This window comes from Gamsiella multidivaricata, assembly GCF_025024155.1.
Source record: "Gamsiella multidivaricata strain RSA 2152 chromosome Unknown BC939scaffold_17, whole genome shotgun sequence".
In the NCBI taxonomy this organism is placed as follows: Eukaryota; Fungi; Mortierellomycota; class Mortierellomycetes; order Mortierellales; family Mortierellaceae; genus Gamsiella; species Gamsiella multidivaricata.
In genome coordinates, this window is record NW_026251725.1 from 447,886 (window position 1) to 473,336 (window position 25,451).

The 25,451-nt window shown below is 50.6% G+C and overlaps 8 protein-coding genes across 8 annotated transcripts; 4 read left to right on the plus strand and 4 right to left on the minus strand.

Moving 5' to 3' along the window:
• Positions 1–227: 227 nt before the first annotated feature.
• On the minus strand, positions 228–2,315 carry BC939DRAFT_483569 (P-loop containing nucleoside triphosphate hydrolase protein; the record flags this gene model as incomplete). Its single annotated transcript, XM_051559190.1, has 2 exons — positions 228–2,031; positions 2,194–2,315. 2 exons carry the CDS (start codon positions 2,313–2,315, stop codon positions 228–230), a joined length of 1,926 nt encoding a protein of 641 aa, XP_051414528.1.
• BC939DRAFT_87117 (uncharacterized protein) lies at positions 2,159–3,187 on the plus strand. The gene has a single exon (XM_051561966.1). The coding sequence runs from the start codon at positions 2,340–2,342 to the stop codon at positions 2,859–2,861; it is 522 nt and encodes a 173-aa protein (XP_051414529.1). The 5' UTR covers positions 2,159–2,339; the 3' UTR covers positions 2,862–3,187.
• Positions 3,188–4,875: 1,688 nt separating this feature from the next.
• BC939DRAFT_387457 (uncharacterized protein) lies at positions 4,876–5,403 on the plus strand (the record flags this gene model as incomplete). Its single annotated transcript, XM_051551840.1, has 2 exons — positions 4,876–5,160; positions 5,257–5,403. Coding segments are annotated over 2 exons (432 nt in total), but the record flags the coding sequence as incomplete, so codon positions are not given.
• A 692-nt stretch (positions 5,404–6,095) lies between these two features.
• BC939DRAFT_475272 (uncharacterized protein) lies at positions 6,096–6,899 on the minus strand (the record flags this gene model as incomplete). Its single annotated transcript, XM_051558484.1, has 1 exon — positions 6,096–6,899. One exon carries the CDS (start codon positions 6,897–6,899, stop codon positions 6,096–6,098), a length of 804 nt encoding a protein of 267 aa, XP_051414531.1.
• Positions 6,900–7,031: 132 nt separating this feature from the next.
• On the minus strand, positions 7,032–10,616 carry BC939DRAFT_87021 (E1-E2 ATPase-domain-containing protein). The gene is made up of 3 exons (XM_051561963.1): positions 10,343–10,616; positions 7,243–10,165; positions 7,032–7,051 (listed from the first exon to the last, which is right to left on the minus strand). Exons 1-2 carry the CDS (start codon positions 10,448–10,450, stop codon positions 7,259–7,261), a joined length of 3,015 nt encoding a protein of 1,004 aa, XP_051414532.1. The 5' UTR covers positions 10,451–10,616; the 3' UTR covers positions 7,032–7,051; positions 7,243–7,258.
• Positions 10,617–13,369: 2,753 nt separating this feature from the next.
• On the plus strand, positions 13,370–15,815 carry BC939DRAFT_87233 (mitochondrial carrier domain-containing protein). Its single transcript, XM_051561967.1, has 5 exons — positions 13,370–13,479; positions 13,631–13,706; positions 14,467–14,502; positions 14,590–15,083; positions 15,176–15,815. The coding sequence occupies exons 2-5, from the start codon at positions 13,704–13,706 to the stop codon at positions 15,522–15,524; spliced, it is 882 nt and encodes a 293-aa protein (XP_051414533.1). The 5' UTR covers positions 13,370–13,479; positions 13,631–13,703; the 3' UTR covers positions 15,525–15,815.
• Positions 15,724–17,626, minus strand: BC939DRAFT_445021 (uncharacterized protein). Its single transcript, XM_051554754.1, has 7 exons — positions 17,506–17,626; positions 17,359–17,404; positions 16,880–17,262; positions 16,639–16,798; positions 16,488–16,544; positions 16,116–16,382; positions 15,724–16,018 (listed from the first exon to the last, which is right to left on the minus strand). Exons 1-7 carry the CDS (start codon positions 17,554–17,556, stop codon positions 15,825–15,827), a joined length of 1,158 nt encoding a protein of 385 aa, XP_051414534.1. The 5' UTR covers positions 17,557–17,626; the 3' UTR covers positions 15,724–15,824.
• Positions 17,627–19,721: 2,095 nt separating this feature from the next.
• Positions 19,722–25,194, plus strand: BC939DRAFT_87437 (uncharacterized protein). Its single transcript, XM_051561968.1, has 5 exons — positions 19,722–20,279; positions 20,372–20,537; positions 20,626–21,450; positions 21,549–24,287; positions 24,377–25,194. Exons 1-5 carry the CDS (start codon positions 20,028–20,030, stop codon positions 25,078–25,080), a joined length of 4,686 nt encoding a protein of 1,561 aa, XP_051414535.1. The 5' UTR covers positions 19,722–20,027; the 3' UTR covers positions 25,081–25,194.
• Positions 25,195–25,451: the final 257 nt, after the last annotated feature.

Consider the following 25,451-nt stretch of genomic DNA (forward strand, 5'->3'; position numbering starts at 1 on the left):
AGACAAAAGATATAGCGAGGAAGATGGAGGCAGGACCGACCGCAGAGAGCTGTTGCAAAATTACACCATAACCCCGACGTGCGTGTGTCCGAATCGAAGACGCGATTGAAAGGAAGGGGTGGGGTATAATATAAGAGTGGGCCAATGTCCATATGCATGAGCAAAGAAACAAGAATAATTGAAAAAAAGGGACATCGTCACACACATCAATCTCTGGTTCCAGCACCTTAAAACCAACTGTCCTTGTTGGAGTAGTTGCCGCCGCCTCCAGTATGTCCTCCATAGCCGCCACTGTAACCACCACCACCACCACCGCCGCCGCCGCCGCCGCCCCAGTGATCATGCCCAGAAGATCCTCCACCGCCCCCATACTTGCGGTAATCACGACCACCTGAATGAGAGCCGCCGCGACCGCGACCGCGTCCACGACCCCGCCCTCCACTGCTGCCGTAGGAAGACTCTCTAGCCAAGGTTTCGAGCCAGCCGGGAACTTCTTGGTTCGCCTCCTTCAACAAGTCGATCAGGTCACTGACAACGCCCTTGTTGCCGCGATTGAGGAAAGCTGTCGCCATTCCTGTATTTCCTGCACGACCAGTGCGACCGATTCGGTGGACATAGTCGTCGATATCCGTGGGCAGATCATAGCTGACGACGTGGGTCACATTGGGAATATCTAGACCACGGGCAGCGACGGCAGTCGCCACCATAATGGGACATCGTCCAGACCTGAACATGTCCAAGGCACGCTCGCGCTCTTGCTGGGTGCGGTCGCCATGGATTGAAGTGGCAGGAAAGTTTTGACCAAGCAAAAAGTCGGAAAGCGTGTCAGCCATGCGCTTGGTTTCGACAAAGATTAGTGTAAGGCCCGCGTCGCCCTTGGGCTGCGCATGGAGAATGTCGAGCAAGACCGAGCGCTTGTCCCCATCCTCGACGTATTCGATCTTTTGGGTAATATTCTCTGAGGTAGAGCCGACTCGACCGACGGACAGGAAGATGTAGTCGCGCAAGAAATCTCTGGCAAGATGCTGGATGTCGCGAGGGAAGGTGGCCGAAAACATGAGAGTATGGCGATCGTTGACTCCGGGCATGTCCTCCTTTTCGACTAGACGTCTGATCTGAGGTTCGAAACCCATGTCAAGCATGCGATCGGCCTCATCCAAAACAAGGTACTTGACGTTCGCCAAGGAGACACGACCTCTTTCGATCAGATCCACAAGGCGCCCTGGCGTGGCAGTGAGCAAGTCACATCCTCTGTCAATTTGGCGAAGCTGCTGACTGATATCGGCACCACCGTAAACAACACAGGAGCGGACCCAGGAGCGGTAGGCAAATTTGCGTGATTCTTCCCAGATTTGAGAGGCCAACTCGCGCGTGGGGGCGAGAATGAGTGTTGTTGGGTAAGCCTTGCGAGATCGACTCATGCCTTGCTGCTCGGGCAAAGGGCTGGGACCACGCTTGAAGAGCTCCGAGAGAATAGGGAATAGGAAGCCGCCTGTCTTGCCAGAGCCGGTCTGTGCGCAAGCCATCAGATCACGATCAGATGCGACGATTGGGATCGAATATTTTTGGACGGGCGTCGGCTGGGTGTATCTGGCGAGCTCAATGTTTTCGAGAAGCAAGGGATCCAGAGGAGGGCTGGTGAAGGCCAGGACTGGCTCGGGAACATCGTGTCCTGAAGCCTCCACAGGGATGTCGTCGTATTTCTCAAAGTTGATCCCGGTGCCTTGACGCTCCTTGTCCTCGCTGCCGAACAGCTCACGTTCCAGACGAGGGTTACGCTGGGCAGGCGTCTGGACTCCGTTCTTGAAAGTGCCGACATCGCGATCAAAGCGAGAGTGGCCCGAGGAGGGGCCATCGTTGCGACGACCACCATAGCCGCCCGAGGAAGCACGCTCGTTCCATCCGCCGCCACCGCCGCTGGAGGAATGACGCGGGCCTGACTGATCGTTTTGCCAGCCGCGGCTGTATCCACTCTCCGAAGCGGCACCCCATCCGTTCGGGCGATTGTTGGAGCGAATAGGGGCATCCCAGCTAGTGCAGGTGATGATCATTCCAGAAGGGAAAAAAAAAAAAAAAAAAAAAAAAAAAGAGGCACAAAGTCAGACAAACAAGCCGATTGTTCGTCTTGAGAATAGTCTTTTGGCGAGGAAGAGGAGGTCCTGAATCGGGAATAGAGAGAGAGAGAGGACATACCTGTCGGTGTTGCTGCGCTGAGAAGAGGGCGGGGGGGCCTGGTTCCTTAGATGCGGCGGAACATAGGTGGTTCGCTGGCCCGAGGGACGACTGTTGCTGCGGGCGTCGTTGCTGACGTTCATATTAGCTATTGAGATGGATGAGGGATGCAGAGACGGGAACGACGCGGTCAATGCTGCGGGTTCTTGAGATGGATGGTAGCGGAAACCGAGAGACTTGAAGCGGTTCGTGAGCAGGGGCCAAGAAAACGAAGGTCATCTGCTCATCACTGCATCTGCACCACTCTGCTGGGTCTTTGCTCCAAGGCGTGTTCGTGTTCGTATATGGCACGTACCAAACTGCTTGTTCATATCATGATGGCTCATTATCGAGGACGATTAGATGTGTGTGGTAGTGGTAATAGTGGCAATAGTGGGAGTCAAACGATGGGATGGTGGGAGTGGAGTGGAGTGGAGTGGAGTGATGAGCAGCAGACAGACAGCAGCAGAGTCAACAACAGAAGCAGCAGCAGCAGCAGGGACAAAAAAGAGAGGGAAAGAAGGACCAAGGCCATGACGATGATGTCACTTCTCTCTCTCAGAGAGTACACCCCATCCTCTCTCTGCTTCGGGTGTTGTAACCTGTATGTATGTTGTACCGCCTCAGAGCACACGCGCTATGCTAGTTAGTCTCTTTACTCCTCAGGCAGACCAGAAAAGGGAGAAAGAAGCACATCTTCCTTCTTTCCTCCGCTGTTCCTGCTGCTGCAGCAGTTCCTGTTGCTGTTGCTGTTCCTGTTGCTGTTGCTGTTGTTGTTCCTGTTCCTGTTCCTGTTCCTGTTCTTTCTCTTTCTCTTTCTCTTTCTTTCCTTCTCTCTCTTTTCCTCTCTTTCTTTTTCTCTCTCCTCTCCCTTTGTTTGACCCCATCCCTTCCGTCCTTCCATTCCCCCCCTCCCTCCCTCACAATCTTCCTCTTCCTTCTACCGACAATCAAATCACTTTTCTCATCCCTGCCCGGAATCCGTCTCTCTTTCCCTCCCTGTCCTCCTGCACCAAGCCCTCTCGTCCCCATACCCATCCATACTCACACTCGCTCACATCCTGGATCCCCTTCCCCCTCCTCCCTTGCTCTCAGACACTTACCCCACTCGACCAGCAACAAACAGCACCCCAATTCATATCCCTCCCTCCCTGTGAGACCTGAGGATACGTCAATTCGGTCTCGCCGCAACGTGTCTCTCTGTCCTCCAAACCCAGTCTCACAGCCCCTTCCCCATCCAGGAACCATTGAGGAAAAGGTTCGCCGCAACACCATACCCCGCAGCCAGGCGCTCTCAAAGCAATGCTCAAACCAGCACACCTTGCACAAAGTCGCAATCACTCATACGAGGTAAAAGAAAATAAAAAAAGTAGGAAATAAAAAAACGCACAGCAGCCAACTGTACAGGGTGTGATCGGGACAGTAAAAGTGTTCTTTCTGCATCTATTCAGGATATCGAATATGCTCTGTCGATCTGATCAGTCTGTTCTTTTATTGTATCCGTCCTGCTCATACAAACGAAGTAATTGGCTCGCGTTTTTCTTCTGGTATTCTTTTCTTTATCTTTATATTCGTCTCTGTCTTTGTCTTTGTCTTTATCCTTGTCTTCTCTTTCTCTTTGTCTTTATCGCTTGCTTTAAAGTCTCGCCTTGAGACTGAATGCTTGCAAGAGATTATATGATTTGCACCCATCCAGTTTGTATGGAGATCAAAGTTGCAGGCGCCATCTGCTTTTGACTGGGTGGACCAATGGCTCCGCGGCATGTGGAGAGTGCCGTGGGTGAGCTAAAGGGGCAGCAGCAGAAGGCCATATTTATTCTTTTTCCTTCTCTATACTGACGAACTCATTTCTCACTCTCCATCTATCTAGAGCAATACACCACCGCCCTATATCCAATCCCCAAACGACATCTACACAGCACAGGACAGCGACGTTACATCAGGGCGGAGCATGGGTAGGGACAAAATAAGGGATCAACAGGCTCCAAAGGCTTCGACTCAGAGTGTCATCTGATCAGTGCCTGGACACTCCTCCTCCATTCAGGATTGTCCTCGAACCTAAATAAGGGGAAGGGGAGTGCGAGGAGCAATATCATGGCGGCCATCATCAGCTCCATATACTAACAACCCGCCCAACCCATTTGGATTCTCATAATACATTCAGGCAAGGAGCTAGAACTCGCACAGGAATACTCCGATGATGGGATGGCGCAGGATTACGACGATGATCTGCTGGCGCAGGTTGAGCAGATAAACGACCCCGAGCAACTGAAGCAGCTCTTGATTCAAAACGAACAGGAACGTCAAGCACTCGCCACCAACTTGGATCTTGCTGCAAGGCTGGGACTCGACCTGCATCAGCAGATGCAAAGACTGGAGCTCGAGTCGTCTGCCAGGGTAATGAAAGCACTTTGCTGAATCTGTGTGGACGGATAAAGTGAGCTTAGTTCGTCTCATGCGCCACAGCAGAGTGGATACTATCTGTATTAATTCCTACTCTCTACATTCTTTCGTACCCGTGAACCCCCTATCCATATACAGCTGCAATCACTCCAAGAAGAGAACCATGAGCTGCAGGCAAAGGCGAATCACTCCCAGGGTCTCTCGTATCAACTCGCCAGCTATGAACATGAAGTTAAGGAACTCACCGGTCACAATCGTTTTCTGCAAAGGGAACTTGACACCTGTCGACAGGAGCTGAAGGCCTTTCGCAAGGAGCTGGATGAGCTCTCGGAACACATGGCAGAGATAAGCACCGAGATGTTTGATGCTAAAAGCAAGGTCAATTCGTATGCAAGGCGTCTTGGAGAGGTGGAGCAAGAACTGGCCTCGACCCAGGAACTCAATGTGAACCTACAGATTCAGCTCGATAATGCGCTGCAGAAGCAGAAACAGACCCACTCTAATACAACGCAGGCTGTCAAGATGATCCAGTCGGACCTTGGGAAGGTGAGTTTTTCAACAGATGTGCGCATTCTCGGGGTGAAGTGCCGCTTTTCATACAGATCCTGATATTTATTTATTTATTTCTTTGACAACCCTTAGGTGTTCTCAGACAGCGATACGATGCGGATGACATTAGAGGAGCTTGAGACACGGCAAATGAAATGCGAAGGCAAAGTCATAGAGATGATGACCAACACCAGAGAATACGCTCAACTTCTCGAGGAAGCACAAGAGACGATCCACACCCTACGCATTGAATCTGATATGGAGGGACGAGCTTGGTCCTCTCGCGGCCCACAGGCAGCCATCTGGGACCACAGGACTGGGGAGTATCCGGGGGAGTATATGCACGGGATGGAGGATGGAAGACCAAGGGCACCTCGTCGCCTCCCATCTAACCGCAGCATTACTCATCATGGCGACGACATGGAGGCCCAGACGACAGAGGAGCTCGATCCTATGTTCGACAGTGTGTCAAGGGATACTGCTGGCACCAACAGTAATTCCCTTGGGATAGAGATGGGACTTGGCAACCTCGGATTGGAGCTGGCAGAAGCCTCTCGTGGGCTAGATCAGGAACTTGCAGGATATGGCAATGAGGTACCCTCGCTCGGTCAAGAACTCGCCGGCAATGAACCATTCTTTTCAGGGATGCAGGGCACACTTGCAAGCGAACTTGAGGCCATCGAGAACCGATCTTCTTTGTACGACCTACAAGGGCGGACGGACCCGATCTTTGACACGGACGAGCACAGGAACTCACTGGATGATAACGAGGACATGTCGGACTCGTCTTTCCCACAACGAATCTCATTGTCCGCAGAACTTCATCAACGACTCGAGGAGAACAATATCCTCCAGAATGTCCTCGCAGGAACCATTAAGCCGACATGGAATTCCGCCAATGGGATCGGGATCTCTGGCGTGCTGGGCCCGATTCAGCATTCATCCAGCTCTATCCGGGATATCGGCAAGACTCTCAGTATGATGACGCTGTCAAACCAGAAGAGCTCCTCATCAATCTCAAGTATGAACATCAAGCTTCCGCAAAAACCGATTCGTTCCAATACTGCGGCCTCCACAGCTACAGCAGAGGGAGAGATGGTCAAGGCGGGCTCAATGTCTGGACCCAACGCAACTTCAGGATCGGGGTCTGGAACGGGATCTGGGTCAGGGACGATTTCTGATGTCGCCAATACTTCGTTCTCATCGGCGATCTCCTCCTCTGGAGCACGACGGACAGCATTGGACTCACACGGGGTCTTGGGACTCAAGTACCTCTTGTCGGCTACCAGCTCTGCGGATCTCTCGAACGTGATCACAAAGACAAACACGAAACCACCGATTGCCAGTGGATCCGGCACCAATCCTTCGTCTTCTTCCAGGGGTGAAAAGTCCCATTTCTCAGCAACATCAGCAACGGCGACGACGACAACAGCTTCGGGAAGGAACGCCCGAACTTCAGTGATTGGTAGTGCCGGAAAAAATGCCAACAACGCGGGGGGAACCAGCAGCAGCAACATGGCTAGAGATCTCAAGACCAAGGCAACACCAACACCAACCTCATCATCCATCCCATCCTCGTCGGCCTTGGCTGCACCGGGTGTCAAGAGAATGGGTTCTTTCAATGGCAAGATGACACCTTCGCGACCGATCCCCATTGCAGGAGCAGCAGCCAATGCCAGATCAGGACGCAGGTCACCATCACCGGCCTCTTCATGGTCTGCTTCTTCGACAGCCATACCGGAAGCATTTTCCTCACGACGACCCTCCCTTCCTGGATCTTCCGCACCCTCCTCTGGACCGAGCAATGGCAGGTCTCGGCCTCCTTGGAATTAATATGTACTTCTATACCAGACTCTGTACACTATTGGCATCCAACAATATGCCATTCCTTTTTTTTTTTTTTTTTTTTTTTTTTTTGCATGTAATCGTACAATAAACCACAATATGAAATGATTAACAGGCGCTCTATTATTTATTAGTTTTAAGAACAGTGTCTAGGATGATGTACACGGGATGGGGAAGGGCATTTTCAAGGACTAGGTGGGTAAAAAAAAACAAAGAGAGAAAAAGAGAATGTACTCTTCCAACTCCTGCATTAATCCTTGGTGCTGGGCTGGATCGACTTTGTTCTGCTGAACATCGTCTTCATAGTCGGGACCATGTTCAAGCCAATAATCTCTTCATTGAGGGCCGTGGGCCTGATCTTGCGGAGGATCAACGTGCGCAGGGTGGCATAAAAGAGGATGAACACGCCGAACGCAAAGGGGATCAGCAGATACACGAAAGCGGTATCGTTCGACGTCTTGAAGACAACTGGCAAGCCAGGACAGTAGACAATAAAGAATCCGAGAGCGCAACCAAGGGCCACTCCGATGAAGGTACGGACGTTCGAGAACATGTACATGCCGAAGGGCAGACGGTACCGACACTTGCACGCAAACAAGTTGAACAGCTGCATGATCATGATACCGAGATAGAAGCTGGACTGGGCCTTCGCCAACAACTTCGCGGGCTCGCTGTTGTCGTCATCCGTCGTGAAATCGCCGTTCTTTTGCATCTGCACAGCCATCGCAGGGGTGACTCCGCCTTCCTTGTAGAGGACAACAAAGAAGGTCACCAAAGCACCGATCGTCTCGATGATACCGATTTCGAGGTAAGCCCAGGACAAGAGACCAGCATCCACCAGGACCTCATCCTCAGTCGATTCAAACTTCTCGCGCCAGTACACACCCGTGAACATTGCCATGAAGTCGTGATGGAATCGAGCCATGAACGATGGCTGGACCTCCTCGCCTGATTCCGCGTCGACCACAGGAGGCAAGGCACGGAGGGCCATACGACGACGACGCTCGATCGAGGCCGGGGTGACGGGCTTGCGAGGAGGGAGTTTCATCAGTCCGGACTTGGTCTCGGGCTTGTCCCAGGCAAAGGTCAACGAGATCAACAGCTCGAATCCAAGATCGATCACCAGAATCAGCATGGCAGAGATAGGCAGGGGGATGGAGGCAATGACATAGAGCAAATTGGGGATAACCTCGGGCATCGAATGCGTGATCGTGTACTGAATGGATTTCTTCAAGTTGGTGAAGATCAGACGACCTTCCTCAATACCGCGGACAGTCGAAGCAAAGTTGTCGTCGAGCAAGATCATGGAAGCAGCATCCTTGGAGACATCCGATCCTGAAATGTTCATAGCAATACCCAGATCTGCCTTCTTGAGCGCAGGCGAATCGTTCACACCATCGCCCGTGACGCCGACAATGTGGCCAAGGGCCTGAGCGTGCTTCACGATCTGCAGCTTGTGCTTGGGCGAAGTACGGGCAAAGATGATTTCGGGCTTGGAGAAAATCAAATCCCAGTCCTGTTCCGATAAAGAATCAATTTGTTCACCGTGAATCACAATCGCATTGTACTCGTTGTCGCCGACCTCGTCCACAGAGCAACCACGCTGTTTGGCCACCATCTCCTTTGTATCCGAAAGCACCAAGTTGATCTTGCGTCCAATGGCCTCAGCAGTCAAGGGGTGGTCACCAGTGACCATCATCACACGGATACCAGCAGAGCGGCAGCGACCAATAGCCTCACGGACACCGTGCTTGGGGGGATCCTCCAGAGAGATGAGACCGACGAAGCAGAGTTCTGTGGTGGGGTAATTCTTCTTTTCCTTGTCAAACACATGGCCGTCGGGGTACTGGCTACCGGGCAAGAGCAACTGGGCGAAAGCGAGGACACGGTGACCCTTGGAAGCCATCAGTGTGTACATTTCATCATATGCCTTCGAGTGCTCCGCCGTCAAGGGAATGGCCTCGTTATTGATCAGGATAGTGCTGCAGAGACGCAGAATGCGTTCGGGGGCTCCCTTCATCAAAAGGGTGTACGTTCCGTTGGCATGGTCCTTGCGATGGATCGTCATGGCCCACTTGTTCTCAGAGTTGAAGGGGACCTCAAAGACCTTAGGGTAGAGATCAGAGAGCTCATCAAAGTTGGCAATGTTGGCAGCAGCAAAGCGGGTCAATCCAGACTCGGTGGCGTCACCGACAACCTGACGTTCGGAAATGGGCACATCCGTGCGGTCAAACTTGGCGCGTGAGCACAGGGCAGAGATCGAGAGCACCTCGGGAATACCAGGAGAACTGGCGTCAAAGGGAGCACCGGCATTGGCGGCGCTGCGGAAAGCAGAGTACATATTGTTGGAGGACCAGATGTTGGTCACGGTCATTTGGTTGCGGGTCAATGTTCCGGTCTTGTCGGTGGCGAGAAGAGTGATGGCGCCAAGAGTCTCGACACCGGTCAGATCCTTGACCAGGACGTTCTGCGTGGCCATGCGCTTGGCAGCGATGGTGAGCAACATGGTGACCGTGGCAGGAAGACCCTCGGGGACCCAGGCGACGAAGACACCGATAGCAAAGTTGAGTGTGCTGGAGATTCCACCGGCCTGGTCGCGGTAAACGGCAAAGTAACCGATGAGGAAAAAGACGATAGCGGTGGTGATGGCGATCGAAGCAATGATCTTGACAAAGTCATCGATTTCGCGAGTGAGGGGCGACTTTCCAGAGTCCTCTCCAGCGGTCAATCCGGCAATCTGACCAAGCACGGTGTTGTCCCCTGTTCTGATGACCAATCCATAGCCCTCGCCGTTGATGACCAGGGATCCGTTGAATGCGAGGTTGCGGGCTTCGAGAGGGTTCTTTTGGTCGTTAATGGGGCTGCGGTCCTGAGGATCGGTTTCTCCCGTCAAGGACGAGTTGTCGACCTTCATATCCGTGCATGCAAAAATCATGATATCGGCAGGGATTTTGTCGCCCATGCGCGCAAAGACGACATCACCCAGGACAAGATCGGAGGCGGGGATCTGGACGGACTTTCCGTCGCGGACGACATAGCACTGTTGGGGCATGAGGTTCAGGAACGACTGGAGGACAGCAGCGGACTTTTGGGCCTGGTAGAACTCGATGGCTGCGTTGAGAAACGCGACGAGAATCAGGATAGCTCCCAAGTATGTCTGCAACGATTGGAAAAAAAAAATATATTTGTATATCATGTAGACCAAATTAGGATTTTTAGAGCCGGAGAAGCGACGCGTGCCGCGGCAAATAAAAAAACGGAGGGGCTAAAGATTGGTATAAAGTGCCCACAGCTCATCCGACATAGCGGAACACGGAATAGATGCAGCACTTACGTTGACTTTGTTGCCCTTGGGGTCGACAGCCAAGAGGACGTAGTTGAGAATACCGGCGAGGATCAGGAGCAGGTTGAAGAGCGAGGTGAGACAGTGGAAGAACTTCATGAAGGGCGAGATCTGCTTGGGGGGCGACAGGATGTTGGGCCCGTTCTCTGCTAGCCGCTGAGCAGCGACGGAGGGGTCCAGTCCTTTGCTGTTGGCGGCCTTATGAGCATCGATGTTGACGCCGTGTCTGGCAGCAATCTCCTCGATTGGGAAGAGGTGCTCCGTCTAATGTTCAACCAGAACCGGAAATGGAAAAAGGAGAGGGATTGGTTGAGTTAACAAATTGGAATTTGTGAGAATATATAGAACAGGCTGAAGAGCGCGAGCAGAGAGCGCGCGAGAGGACGGCTGCGAACAGCAACAGGTCCTAAGAGGGAGCCCTTTTTTTTTTTTTATGGTTTGAAGGAGCACAATTTGAACTGGCAGGAAATGGTGCTGAAAAGGGTGCGGACTATTTCCATCTCGATCAGAAAAGATTTTCCTTTTTTTTTTCCGCCCACCATCGCCATCGAGTAGAAAAAGAAACAAAGGCAGTGTGTTGCGAGTGCTGGGTGGGGTTTGCCATGGCATGGAGTCGTAATGGGTGTGCTTTGCCTTGAATCCACTCTCCTTGGGAAGTCTACACAACAGCTGCTTTTTTTGCTTACAATATCGAGGGCCTTTTCCTTCTTGTTGAGGGCTTCCCGCTTCCCGCTGTCCTTTTCGGACAGGTCCTGGGAGGGTGGAGCGGTGGTGGGGATGGTTCTGGTCCTGGTCATCTTGAGGGGCTCGCTGAATTCGAGCTTGGACTCTTGAGTCGAAGGATCTGTGGAAGCACCGGCGGTTGATGCCATGGTGTGAGGTTGTGTGGCTGGCTTGGTAGCCTGGCTGGTTGCTGAGGGAGCGAGAGTGGGGAGAGTGAGGGCGGGGAGAGTGAGAGTGGGGAGGATCAAGATAAGAGAGAAAGAGAACTGAGGGCACAGAGGTGCAGCGTTGGGAGCTATTTATTTGGCTGCTTGGGAGAGTGGCAGCTGCGAATAGACTTCAAGGGACACCCTTCACTTTGTCGACCCTGTGCGTGTGTGCGTGGACTGCACCGTAAAAAAAGCCTATGGCCAAAAAGACTCAAAAAATAAGATCGGGGCCAGATGCTCGGAATATGATTGCTCTGTTTACTGCGATATCGCATGGAGTACTGTGTACATACATCGCCAATAAGTAAATAAGTAAATAAGTAAATATATCGCACATTCCACTCCTGTCTCGCTCGCAGCTCAGGCTGTCGACAGTGGGCTGCAAAAGTGAGCGGTATCAGAAAATAAAATAGAATTGGAACCACTGCCCCCCCACTGAGGCATTTATTTTTTATTTATTTTTTTCTGTTCCCCTGGGCCGAGTGGTGATCGAACTACCACCGAATCAACTCTATCCGCAAGAGAGACCTGTCCGAATCAACAACACTCGGTCTTCTTGACGTCGTGTGCACCCCTCTCGCTCTTTGGCCGACTCACGGACTATACGCCATTGGGATGCCACAGCCGACAAGAAAGACGGGCACACTTTGCCGCCCTCATCAGCCATTCAACACCGCTTGATTTCCTTACCTAGGTGGATATACACAGCGTGCGACATGTCAGTGGTAGGACAGAGCACAAAGCACAAAGACAGACCCTGTATTCGGGATCCACAGAAAGACAACTGAACGGCACAAAATGGCTGCCATGGTCACTATGAGTAAATGACCGAAGCGCGGAGAAAGGACGCACGCAACTGCGGCTGCGAGAGCGGTAACGGATTAACGGAGCAACGACAGGCTGATGCATATGAGAATGAGGAACGAGCAAAGGCATGTGGCCGCAGGCACATTAAGCTGACTGCGTGCTGTGTGGTATGTCTGGTGTACCTGATTCCCCTCGCTCCAACCAGGACCCATTGACTGGATAACGGAGATCCAGATGATGGCTTTGATCCATAAAAAAGAGAGACGGGGTCATGAATCCTATCAAATGGCACTCAACTCAGGCTGTGAAGGCGGTCAATTCTTTGTGTCTATATAAAAATAAAAAAAAGAACATTGTTGCACGACGACCTGATGCACAAGTCCCAGGTAAAAGGATATCATCTGAAGGGATCCGGAGGGGCCCTAGTTGTTTCTTGAATCAGCATGCTACAAAAGCATATGCCAGTTATACTACGCTCCTGCATGTAGATTAGTCCCCACCGGAAAGTTCATGTGTTCGTGCACCATCCTTCCCTTCGCTAAAAAAACTCACGTTCATGTCTGTCGTCATGGTCATCATATCTTCATGGCCGTGCTTTTGTTCTTTTTGCGATAAGCATCATCTCGGTTCTCTCTTTCGCATCCTGTTTCCTCCGGATACAGCCCTGAGTGGGAATCGCCCAAAAAAAAAAAAATAGCGTGAACGAACCACTAGGTCCACATTCAAGGGCCGCTCTGCGTCTGCGAGGGACGTGTCAAGTCCACATAATTCCATTCTCTGCTGCAAAAAAAAACCTCCCTCCCCCTCTATCTCCGGCTTGAAATAGACAAGGGTAAAAATAAAGCGGTAATGGCTGTAACATATAACGGGGATGATGACCGCATGCATGTACCGGGACTCATGATTTCAAAAAAAAAAAAAAGAAAAAAAAAATGAGCGAGAGATATCTTTGTTGTTGAATAATTAAATTTATCAAGAGCTGATAAATGGAGTGAGCCGTGCGCGTCCCGCGATTTTATATTGCACATCACATCACTCATCGTGCTCCCTGCTGCTGCATACATCGTTTCTCCTTTCATGTTATCTATTGAGCTAGGCGCCTTACATATCGTTGAGGATCCTAGTTAATAAAAAAAAATATATATTGAGCTAGGCGCCTTAACAACGAGCTGCCTTGGATTCACTAAATGTGCCTCCGTCCTGAGACACTCAGCCATGTTCCCATGTTGCTGTGTACAGGAAGCTCCCGATCCTTCCTCCACCAATTGCCTGAGGATATTCCATCGGAATAATGCGTCCTTTCAAATTATTGGCGCTCAGGAATGACTGTCCGTTTGAAGCTGAGTCTGTGATATGCTTTCTGAAATGCTTGAGGTATCTCGTGTGCAGGTTTGTAGAGTTTGTGTGGTTTTCTCGGATGAGCAAGACGATCACGCACTTCGTGTAGACGACCGTTCATGCGTTACTTGCCGAATTTCTTGCTAAAACGTATTTCCAGCGATTCATACTTCGTAAACAATCGTACATGTCGTTCCATTAGCGTTCCGAAGTCTTCAAATGGGATATGGGTGAGGCTATGAAATTGCCCTTCGCACGCTTGTATCCTGCAGACGATGGTAGGTGGCCTCGAGCGCTTTGATGTTAATGGCTATAGCGCTGCTGGAAGCCCAACAAGCCAGGGATTCAATTGTGTCGAGTTGAATAAGTCGCGTCTGGCCGGCGTAGTTATTGTCTGCTCCACAAAAAAAAAAAAAGTCAGGGCTACCTCACCATCGCGCCGTTTCTATCTCACGAGAGGGACGGGTGCTGAATCACTATATTTAATATACGGATACATCAAATCCGCTTTCGGACCACATCGTAACAAAGCCCTGTTGATCTTGACGCGTGGTCTTGATGGTGATGTTCAATTCCTCTGCATCTCTTAAAAGTGCACAGTAGCCTTACGCTTTCTGCCGCGTAGTGAACATCGGTCACGCTTCCTTTTCAGGCAATGTCCACAACAACGCGACGAAGGATAGGCTCAGCCGCAGCGCAGCGCAGTAACATATTCGGGCGGAAACGATTCGGTTTGAAGAATGTGGCCACGTCCTGTTCGAGGCGGAGGAACCGCCACACTTGTAATGGACGTATTTTGGGAGGGATAAATAACGCCGTGTTTTTTCTTCATCAAATACCCACATCCAAGAAACTACCAAAAACAATGGCTACCCCTGCACCCAAGAAAAAGGGCATAAATGCCTTCATGACCGATTTCCTCCTGGTAACAGGATCGTTTTTTTTTTATTTTATCGCCATTCTCTTTACATCTATCCAATACCAATTGCGCCTGTCTGCGTGAGCTGACAGACCGTTTTCTTGGTATAACCGTTTTAGGGAGGAGTGTCTGCCAGCATCTCCAAGACCGCCGCCGTAAGTCATCTGCAGCAGCAACGCTTGAAAATGTGCGAAGTAAGCTCGATTTTCATTGAAAAATCGACCCACAATGCGTTTTTTTAGGCACCCATCGAGCGTGTCAAGCTGCTCCTCCAGAATCAAGATGAGCTGATCAAGGCTGGACGTCTCTCTCACCCATACCGAGGCGTCACTGACTGCTTCAAGCGCGTCGTCGTCGACGAGGGGTTTGTGTCACTCTGGCGCGGCAACGGCACGAATGTGCTCCGTTACTTCCCTACCCAGGCCTTGAACTTTGCATTCAAGGACTACTTCAAGGCCATGTTCAACTACCAGAAGGACAAGGACGGCTATGCGAAGTGGCTGGCCGGCAATCTGGCCTCTGGAGCTGCTGCTGGCGCCTTCTCCCTGACCTTTGTGTATTCGCTTGACTATGCCCGCACGCGTCTCTCCAGCGACGGGAAGGGGAAGAATGGGGGCTCGCGCCAGTACACGGGTCTGATGGACGTGTATAAGAAGACCCTTGCCTCGGACGGCATCGCGGGCCTTTACCGTGGATTCTCTTTGTCAATCGTCGGCATTGTCATCTATCGTGGATTGTAAGCCCTCACCCATAAATGCACACTGAAAAAAAAAGGTGAAATCCAAACCTGAGCACAGGTATCTAATGCTTCGTTCTTCAAATACACAGGTACTTTGGATTGTACGACTCGATCAAGCCCTCCATGCCTGGCGCCCTTCAAGGCTCCTTCATTGCCTCGTTCATCCTTGGCTTCGGCGTCACCAACCTGGCCAGCTTGGTCTCATACCCTTTCGACACTGTTCGCCGCCGCATGATGATGACCTCGGGCGAAGCTGTGAAGTACAAGTCCTCGTTTGATGCTTTCAGACAGATTGTCACCCAGGAGGGCTACAGATCCCTCTTCAAGGGTGCTGGAGCGAACATTCTCCGCGCGGTCGCTGGAGCTGGCGCCTTGTCTGGCTACGAACAACTCCAGGTCCTTGTCCTTGGCAAGGCCTATTACGGCGGGTCGTCTTAAGGGACCTTCGCTGCTGTCGATTCCCTATGGACCGTATTCTGCATTCGTCCGGGTTCTGAATACTCTCCCACTCGCTCAATCTCACTCTCCACTCATTACGTTCTGCTGCTACGACAGAATAACTCCCCTCTCTTTTATGATACTGTTCTCTGGCCGCCATGAGAACTATTTAATAAATAGCGATCTGAACGCAGGGAAATATCGCTTTTTATTACAAATAGTATGAAGTACAACTGGTATAAAATATATGTTATTTTCCGAAATCGAGCATCCCAGGCCAGCCGAGGCGTCGATGATCGCCTAAATCTCGTCCTCGTTGTTAAAATTGAGCATTCTCCAGAAGAATTTACTCTCGAATTGCCGCTCAAACTCAATGTCGTCTGTCAAGTAGTCAGGAAGACTCTTCAGCAGTTTCTCGTCTCGCTTTTCATCGATTGATGGGGAATAGGACACCAAGTTGTTTTCATAATCATAGGTCAGCGTGAAATGAAGTGCTAAACATGAGCAGATTGAATGGTAGATCTGGTTAGGTTTCAATTGCGATAGTCGAACGCTGTCGAATACTAAACCTTGTATAACAAATGAACGTACTACCGCGAGGTCCCGTTTGTTCACAATCCCAGATAGTCGGCAGCTTGTTTTTGGATGAACCAGGGAAAATGTCCCGAGGAACAAGCTTGAAACCACTCAAATTCTCATACATCTTGATAGTGCTGACAGTTGCTGCAGTGTTCGGCGTAACATCCGGACTGGCAAGAACTGATTGCATCGATGCAGTCTTGGCCCTGACCCGATCCTCTTGTTCGTGCTGTCTGAGCTTTCCCTCACAATCTCGCACTTGACGCTGAAGAGTGCGCACTATCGATTTGCCATGTGTACGTAAAAATACTGAAGTTAATTGATGCGCCCTTCAGGCCGAACATCTATAAAGGACTTGTGAAGGTCGTGGCTATGCAGCTATACCTTTTGCATTCATGACCTCGCTGTTGTCGCGTAACTTTTCCTGGGTCCTGAGCGCGGCTATTTTTCGAAGCATCAGATGTTATCTTGTGTTAGAGTGTAGATATTGCTCACAGTTGCTGGCGCAATGGCTCCACTAGATATGTCAACATACACTCCAATTGCAGCTCCATCTGGGCACGATAATTCTCGGCACTGCGGGTGGCCTCCTCCAACTTTGCGCGGCAGTCCTCCAAGTTTTTCTCTGCTTCAGTCATGCGCAGTTGTTTCAGACGCTTGTACTTGACATTGAGTTCATCGAGCGCCACTACAAGCTACAGCGTACAGAAAGCGTGCTGTTAGTGCGTGAGTCCGTTGAGGAGATCAGTTTTTCACGAACAATAAATGTAACATACTTGCTCGGCAGTCATAGATGATGTTGTGCGTGCAGATTCTTTTCCAATGCCTTTGGACTTGGTGCTAGAGACGAATGTCGAATAGGGACTCTCCACGTTCTCCTGATTGTCGTGGCTTGCTTTGCTCTTCAGGGCTGACGACTGTCTGCTTAGCGCCGCAGGGGGTGCTGACTTTGGTTGCTTTCGCTGCTGTTGCTGTGATTTGGTGAGTGCCAACTCTGAAGCTGCGGTGGGGTATTCGGGCGAGATTTTCTTTTTGCTTTTGGCTTGTGGTTGCTTTGTGCTGTAATGCCTAATAAGACTCTCTTCCTCCTCGTTCGCCGCATCGTCCATATTGGGGAGGTCCATCTTCGCCAGAGTCTTCTTCTGGGGTCTATATGTGTCTGTTCAGCCAAGAAAGAGGACATATCAACATCCAGACTATGCCAATGCATAATGAATATGATCTTCACGCTGCTTCCAGGTACTGTTGTGCATACCCTCTGAATCAGAATCAGAGTTGCCATACGATGCCGCCTTGACGCGCTAAGGAAAGAACGAAAAACAAAAACACGGGACTCAGGCTATTGAGATCGGTAGGATGATTCTAATGGATGGAGTCTTATGCGAATGAACCTCCTGTGTACCTTAACGCTGAGTGCAGGCTTGCCAGCAGGGTTTGCGCGCTTTGGAAGCATGCGGTGATGTAGGTCCGGTGCTGGTTAGCGCCGCTGATGGGGATGGTTGGTGGCGATTGATGAGGACGACAGAAAACGACTTGTGCCTAGTGGCCGGACTTTTTTTTTTTTAATTGAATGCCTGCATTCTGCGTGTTGCAGTCACGCCCCACAGTGAATCGAGACTAACTGCAGGTACCATGGTCCACTTGTGCATGGTACTCATGTCATTTGAACACGTAAAAGCACACCCTCCACTTCATGGAGTACTTTCCACCATCGATGGCATGGCAAAGTATGGTAATCCAGGCCCACTTGGTCTGTATAAATTGACTGGTGTAGAGATAATAAGCGAGACGTTCGCGATTATGCTGAAGAGCTCAAGTTCTCCCGGAGACAAATCTTTGCAGATCTAGTTTAATTATTGTGCCTTTTCATCTTTTGTGGGTGTGAAAAAAGGATATCAAATAGGGGATAGACATGAAGATGCTTGATGTTGCAGTGCTGCTGTCGCTCCTTTTTCAAGGAACAACACACATCCACTCGCTCCGTTCTCTATCATCCCTAGGTGTGCCTTAAAAAAGATTTATCCGCCTCAACAATGGACGCGTTTGTTGTTTTGCTCACTAGGCGTACTAGGCAGAGACTATCGCGGGGGGGAGGGGAGAGAGGGAGGGGAGAGAGGGAGGGAAAGACGAAGGAATCAGCTCCGGGTCACCGAAGATGGGTGCTGCGATGATATAGAGGATATAGAGCGGTGGTGATGGGGGTAGTGGTGGTTCGTGTTGGTCAGGTCAGGGTACCTTCCATTTCGTTCTTGCCTCCTCTTCCTTACCTCCTGTGGTCCGAGTCCGTGGAATTGGCAGGATCCAGAATGGCACCCTCGTTTACAGAAACACTTTCAATTGCACGAAGTCGCCCCATGCAGAACTATATAGACTCCATGTGTGCCTGACATACACCTTGTCTCTATCCCCACCACTCATATCCGTCCTTCCTTCTCAGTCTCATCAACCATCCTCATTCTCATCCTCATCCTCATCCCTGTCCACCATCATATACACACACGCACACACACTCTCTCTGCCTGCCTGCCAATCATATACACCTTTACAATTCCTCTTATCCGCATGTCTTTTCCTCAGCAATAATCTTTTCTTTCCTTTCAAGGCATCGTGATCGGTCTTGCTCGGATCCTTGTGTGCATCTCAACCCAGCTTCTTTTTTGCCCGACCCATCGAACATCCTCTCTCAACCTGTCCTCCTTCGCCCTTAGGATCGTTTTGCACCCAACTTGCCTTGCATTCCAATTCTATCCAGCCTCAACGGACAACTCTGCAGCTCAGCCATCTATTCCCTCCCCCCTTCAGCACATATACCGTTTTTTTTTTCGTACCTGAATAGACCCCCAAAATCACCTTAATATTGACATTCAACACTCTACAACGGAATGCCTTTTTCAAAATCCGGACGGAGATCACAAGAAAGGCAGTACGGGCCTCAGGATGAGACATCGTCCTCGTTTTCAGAAGCACCTATTCTCTTGAAAGGCGGCCACTCCTTCAACCTCATTTCCCAATGGTTTTTTCTCTGGGTGTTTCCTCTCCTCAAACGGTCAAGGTCTGACCCAGATTTCGATCCAGATTCCATTAAACTGCAGAAGGAAGAGTCGGCCGAGTATGCGGGCGAGAAACTCGGCGAACGGTGGCGTCAGGAGGAAATCGACTACAAGGACAAGTAAGTACACTTTGTTGTCACCCTTCCTTTGGATTACATTGAGTATTCACCTTCACTAGGCCAGAGCAATTGCGTATAGGGTCGGTCAATTGATGCTTCAGTCTCCAGCTACTATGGCATTATCGACTGCCATCCTAATTAGCTCCTTGAACTGATAAGAGGAAGTCTATACAGAGGGTTCAATCAGGATAGTGATATATTTCAATGAGTATGTCAAGGCAAGGTGTACACATAATGTACAGACAGGTTGCCTCATCTCGTAATAGCATCAGCACATGGTCACAGAACCTAAGAGGGGGCGGATGGACCTGCAGCACGCAGACAAAGACAGGGAACACAAGCGACAAAGATTCTATTTTTTATTGAGTGGTCGTGCTATCTATATCTCAAATTTGTCCCCTCAATGGCAATCAACTGAACCGCTAGGAGAAGACGGGGTGAGGGATCGATAAATGTATCCATCATTGGCTTTTGTGAGTTGTGTGCTAAGGCGATTGAGAGTGAGAGTGCAGAGTGCAGTGTATCGGGGAGAGGGCTCTGTTTTTATGTATCTGCACCACCGTCTGCATCATCATCATCGCTGTTTGAAGTGAAGATGTCTGTGTCTCATTCCAGTCAACGGACCTTTTCCTACGTCGCACAACATCTCTATTTTTCATTTTAGGCTGGCTTGTTGCTCCGGTCCGTTTCCATGCTAATGTGCGCATTCTATTCACGCTCCCATTTAAAATAGAGCTTCGATCAGCAGAGCCTTGATGGGCGCATTTGGCCGACCCTATCTGATGCTAGCCTTCTACAAGCTCTTTTGGATCATCTTCACATATCTGGGCGCCTACTTCTTTGTTAAGCGACTCATCAGCTTCGTGGAATCCGCGCCTGCAAACGAGAGTAACACAAGGTCCCTGACTGAGGGCTATCTCTATGCCCTCGGGATCTTCCTGACCTGCATCGGCAGCAGTGTGTGTATCCAGCAGGTCATGGCAGAGTGCACGCGTATCGGAGTTCAGGTGAGGACGACGAGGGCTTGTGTTTGCAGACACATTTGGAAGTGAGCGCACATTTTGACACAGATATCTTTTAATTTGGTGGTTACGCATAGGTGCGGGCTGGTCTCATGGTATTAATCTATCGCAAATCGCTCAAGCTGTCCTCGGCGCACGGCGGCATTAGCAACATCATTAATCTCATCTCCAATGACTGCAACCGTGTCGCCGAGTCCTTTGTCAACTTTCATTTCCTCTGGAGCTCTGCCTTGGAGATTTTAGGTGAGTCAAAAACGAATGCTCGTTTCTATTGTTGTTCGTATCCATGTCAGACACTGAGAAGCACGCTAACATCACGTTTTTAAACTAGTCGTGATTGCCTTGGCTTTTGTCGAGCTTCACATTGCCGCTGTTCCGGCCTTGGTTATCCTCATTTTGCTGTTCCCTGTGCAGTATCTTCTCTCTTTTTACACCGCCCGCATCAATGCCATGGCCACTATTTCGACGACTGCTAGGATCCATATCATGTCCGAGCTTCTAACAGCCATTAAGCTGATCAAGTTTTATGCATGGGAGTCGTACTTCAGGGATCGAGTGACGCGCGTGCGAGCCAAGGAGATGAGAGAGCTCCGTCGCGGAATGTACCTGAAAATTACCTCGTTTGCGCTCGTGTTCGCAGCTCCAGTCGTGACAACTTTGGCCTGTATCTGCGTTTATGAGCTCAGCGACAGCCGAGGCCTTCGGGGCGACATCAAAGCGAGTGTTGTTTTCACAACACTATCCCTTTTCAACACCCTGCGGTACCCATTGATCATGCTCCCTATTGCTGTCAAGACGACACTGGGCGCATTGCTCAGTTTTGATCGACTTGACGGTTTCTTGCGCCTCCCAGAAGTGGAGCCTCTTCCCGTCCATGGTGAAGCTGACACTGTGCATTCAGGAAGGAGCGGCTCAGGGTCGTCTCATATCGTGGCGGATGGATTGGTGATGAACGGCTCTACGAGCGGTAGTGGAGATGCCAAAGAGATGGAGCGTCTGGCGCTTCGCCGCGAGATTTCCCGCCTTCGAATCTATATCAAGGATGCAGATTTCGGCTGGCCAGAATCTCAAGAGTCCAATCCAACATTGAAATTCATCAGTATGAGCGTTAAACCTGGGGAGCTGGTAGCAATTGTGGGAGACGTTGGGTCCGGCAGTAAGTTGTACTTTGCGTTTCTGCACAGGTGGCCGGTACAACAATCAATGGTCACAGCCTCACCATAACCTGTTTGTTTTATTCCGTATATATTTTAGAATCCTCAACGCTGGCGGCTATCATGGGGCAGATTAAGCTGGTGGCAGGAGACCGTGCAGTTCATGGGACATTAGCCTATGTGCCTCACGATGCGTGGTTGGTGAATGCAAGTCTCAAGGAAAACATTCTGTTCGGCTCGCCTTTTAACCGCCAAAAGTACAACGACATTCTCCGCGTTTGCGCCCTCAATCGCGACTTGACACTTCTGAGTGCAGGAGACGAGACCGAGATTGGAGAGCGCGGAATCAACCTGAGCCAGGGACAGCGACAACGCATCAGTTTGGCGCGTGCGGTTTATTCGGATGCAGATATCATGCTGTTGGATGATCCACTCAGCGGCATGGACGCTCAGATCGGCAAGCATATTTTCCAGGAGTGCATCAAAGGATTCCTGGCCGGCAAGACTGTTGTGTATGTCACCAATCAGCTCCAACATCTTGGCGACTGCGATCACATTATTGTCATGAAGGCCGGCTCCATTGAAGCACAAGGCACATTTGATGAGCTCATGGCCAAGGATGTTAATCTCGCTCGTATTGTCGAGGAGTCCATGGAGATCGAAGACCCGGACCAAATCCAGGAGTTGACGAGCGAGATTAGATTGGAGCCAACAGCGACCGACATGGATACAGGATCGGCATCTGTTCCCACAGGTCCCACAATGGAAAAGGGATACGACAGTCATTTGACCATCCCCAGGAACGTGACCATTCACCGCAGCTCTTCTGGAAAGAATGCCACTTCACGTTTGGCCGGCTCTGAGGCCACGGAGGGCGAGAGCGAAGAACTTAGCACTATCAATGTCCATGGACGTCCCAGCATCAGCAAGAGTGGAAAACTCTCTGCCGGCACCACTTCAGTCCACAGTCGCCCCAACTTGCTCTCTCAGCGTTCTCATTCAATGTCAAACCCAGGGACACCCAACACCAACTATGCTGCAGCAAACGAGCACACCATTCACCGCCTCAGGGAGCTGAACGCACACACAATACAAAATCAGATGATCAACGAGCAGACCATTTCCAGAATGATTGAGCGTAATCAGATGACAATCCTCGGAAGTATGGGGCAAAATCGGCTCACTACTATCCCAACAAACCGCGAAGAGAACTCTATGGCGAGGGCTGTCGAGAGGAACCAGCTGACAATTCACAGCCTGAGTGGTCGGGAGGGCGGCATGCTTGGAGGTGGACGCGGTGAGCGGCTGGATTTGGGATATGGTGTCAAGAGCAGAGATGTTGTTTCCGGCTGGTCTGTCGCCAAGGCCTATCTTCGGAAAGGGACTGGAATGGGAGTCTCGATTGCTGTCGCCCTGGTTTTCTTAGCCACCCATGGTCTGCGTATATTCTCAGACTACTGGTTGCGCTTTACTGTCGGACCCGATCCCAAGCCCGACTTCAACTACTATCTCGGAGTCTATGGAGGACTTGTTGGCGCCGTGGTCATCGGAGCGTACGCCCGCGCCTTCTTCCTGTCGATGGTCGTCTTTAAAAAGTCACTCACTTACCACGACCGTATCTTCCGCAAGATTCTGCATGCACCCATGAGCTATTTCGATGTGACGCCTCTTGCCAGGATCTTGAACGCGTTCGCAAAGCACCTGTATGTTGTCGACGAGATGTTACCCGACGCAATCCTTCAGATGCTGCAGTACATGCCCCTGGCCATTGGTACTACCATCCTCGTTATCGTGATCGTCCCCTGGTCAGCCGTTGCCGTCGTTGTTTTACTGGTGCTTGTCTGGGTCTTGATTCGCTTTTCATCATACACCGACGAGCAGCTCAGGAGCATGGAGGCAATGACCAAGGGTCCCATCTTTGCGCACATGGCTGCGACGCTTGATGGCCTGTTTTCGATCCGAATCTATGGTGCAGAGATGCGGTTCGACGCATTCAACCTAAGCAAGATTGACGACAATCACAAGGCGTTCTTTGCTGTCATGCAAGTCCGGTCCTGGCTGGCCCTCTACTTGGACATTGTCTCATCCATTTTTGTGCTAGTGACCGCTATGCTTGTGGTCTACTTCTCGCAGGATGGCTCCCTGGACGCTTCACAAGTCGGATTGGCAATCACGAACGCTCTTCAGCTGCTGATATTTGTCCAATGGTCTGTTCGCATGTCTGCGGAGGTCAAAGGAACCAAGGAGTCCGTCTGCCAATTGGAGCTATACGGTATGAACATCCCAGCCGAGGCTCCCGATCACATTCCTGAGACACAGCCGCCCATCGACTGGCCCAGCCAGGGTGAAATCGAGTTTAAGAAGGTTGTCCTTAGATACCAAAACTATGGAGTGGCCGTGCTGAAGAAGGTCAGCTTCATTGTCCAACCAGGCCAGAAGATCGGCGTGGTCGGAAAGATGGGCAGTGGCAAGACGACGCTGCTAATATCACTTCTGCGTGTAGTTGAGGCTGCGGAGGGCAAGATTTTGATCGACAATGTGGACGTACGTGAGATTGGTCTGCATGATCTACGAAGCAAGATTGCTATCATTCCCCAGGAACCGGTTCTTTTTGTGGGCACAATTCGATCGAATCTCGACCCCTTTCATCGCAGAACAGATCAGGAAATTTGGGCAGCGCTGGACGCCGTACATTTGTCAGAAAACATCAAGCAAAACATGCCGTTGAAGCTGGAGACACCAATCATCGAGAATGGGCGTAATTTCTCGCTGGGTCAGCGACAGCTATTTTGTATCGCACGCGCTATCCTATTTCAGAGCAGGATCTTGGTCCTTGATGGTTAGTGCCGTTTATTGCCGTATGCTCAGTTTAGTGCTTGATCTGTCTTTGCTTTGCTTCTAACTGACCCATCTCTTTTTCTTCTGTAGAGGCAACAAGTGCTGTCGACCTGCAGACTGATCTTTTGATTCAGGAGACCATCAAGAAGAACTTTGCCAACTGCACCATTTTGATGATTGCTCATCGACTCAATACAATTATCGAGTGCGACAAGATTCTGGTAATGGAAGATGGGCGTGTGGTTGAGTTTGAACACCCGACAAAGTTGATCGAGAATAAGGATGGCTATTTCCATAGTCTTGTGAGTCAGTCAGGTCCTGACTCTGTCGCTCGTCTCAAGGTCATGCTGAGGGAACATGGGCAGACGGTTGATGGTGAACCACCAATTGTTGTGAACGGACCCTCTCAGCAACACGCCACGACGTTAGGAACCCAGCTCCCAGAGACAGTATCCGAGGTCTGTGAGGAGGACGGAAAGCCCTCATTAGAATCATTAGCGAAGCATTCAGCCGTGCCCTCGATATCCATCGCAGCCCCACAGGAAGGCTCTGTAACAGACACAAGCAGCAGATCATCCTCGACAAGTAGTCTCGATCGAGGAAGTGGAGCTAACACTGCTGGGGAGGGGACATCCTTGGCGACTCCTATGACGAGAGCGGGTAGCATCAGTACCTCCGGTGCTCCAGTCGCTACTGCGACTGTCTCCTCAACTGTGCACCACATGCCGCGGTCATTGGAGGACGTATTTGCACCGCGCACCGTGCCCAGTGTCCCGGCAAGGAAAGAGGAATAGGAGCCACCATAGAACAATACTAGCCATATAGTGTATCCGAACCTCTGTGTTTTCGCAATTGAAGCTCTTTTTGCAATCGGAGTGAACGTTCTCCTGATCGCATGAACAATGAGGCAATGCAACATAGTTGAAAAAAGCGACAAAATTATATTTGTATATTTGTCTCTTGCAGTAGGCCCATAAGTTTTCTAGGTCCCGAACAACTCTTCTTCTGGATTGATTGACATAGCTACTTTTGAGGAGCGGACAGATCACGAATCTCATCCAACTCAAGACCTCGTCCAACGAAAAAAAAAAAAAAAAAAAGTACACTGCTCCAGCTACTATGGATCTTTGGGCTCCAATGTCGCATAGCAAACCGGCGTCCACGC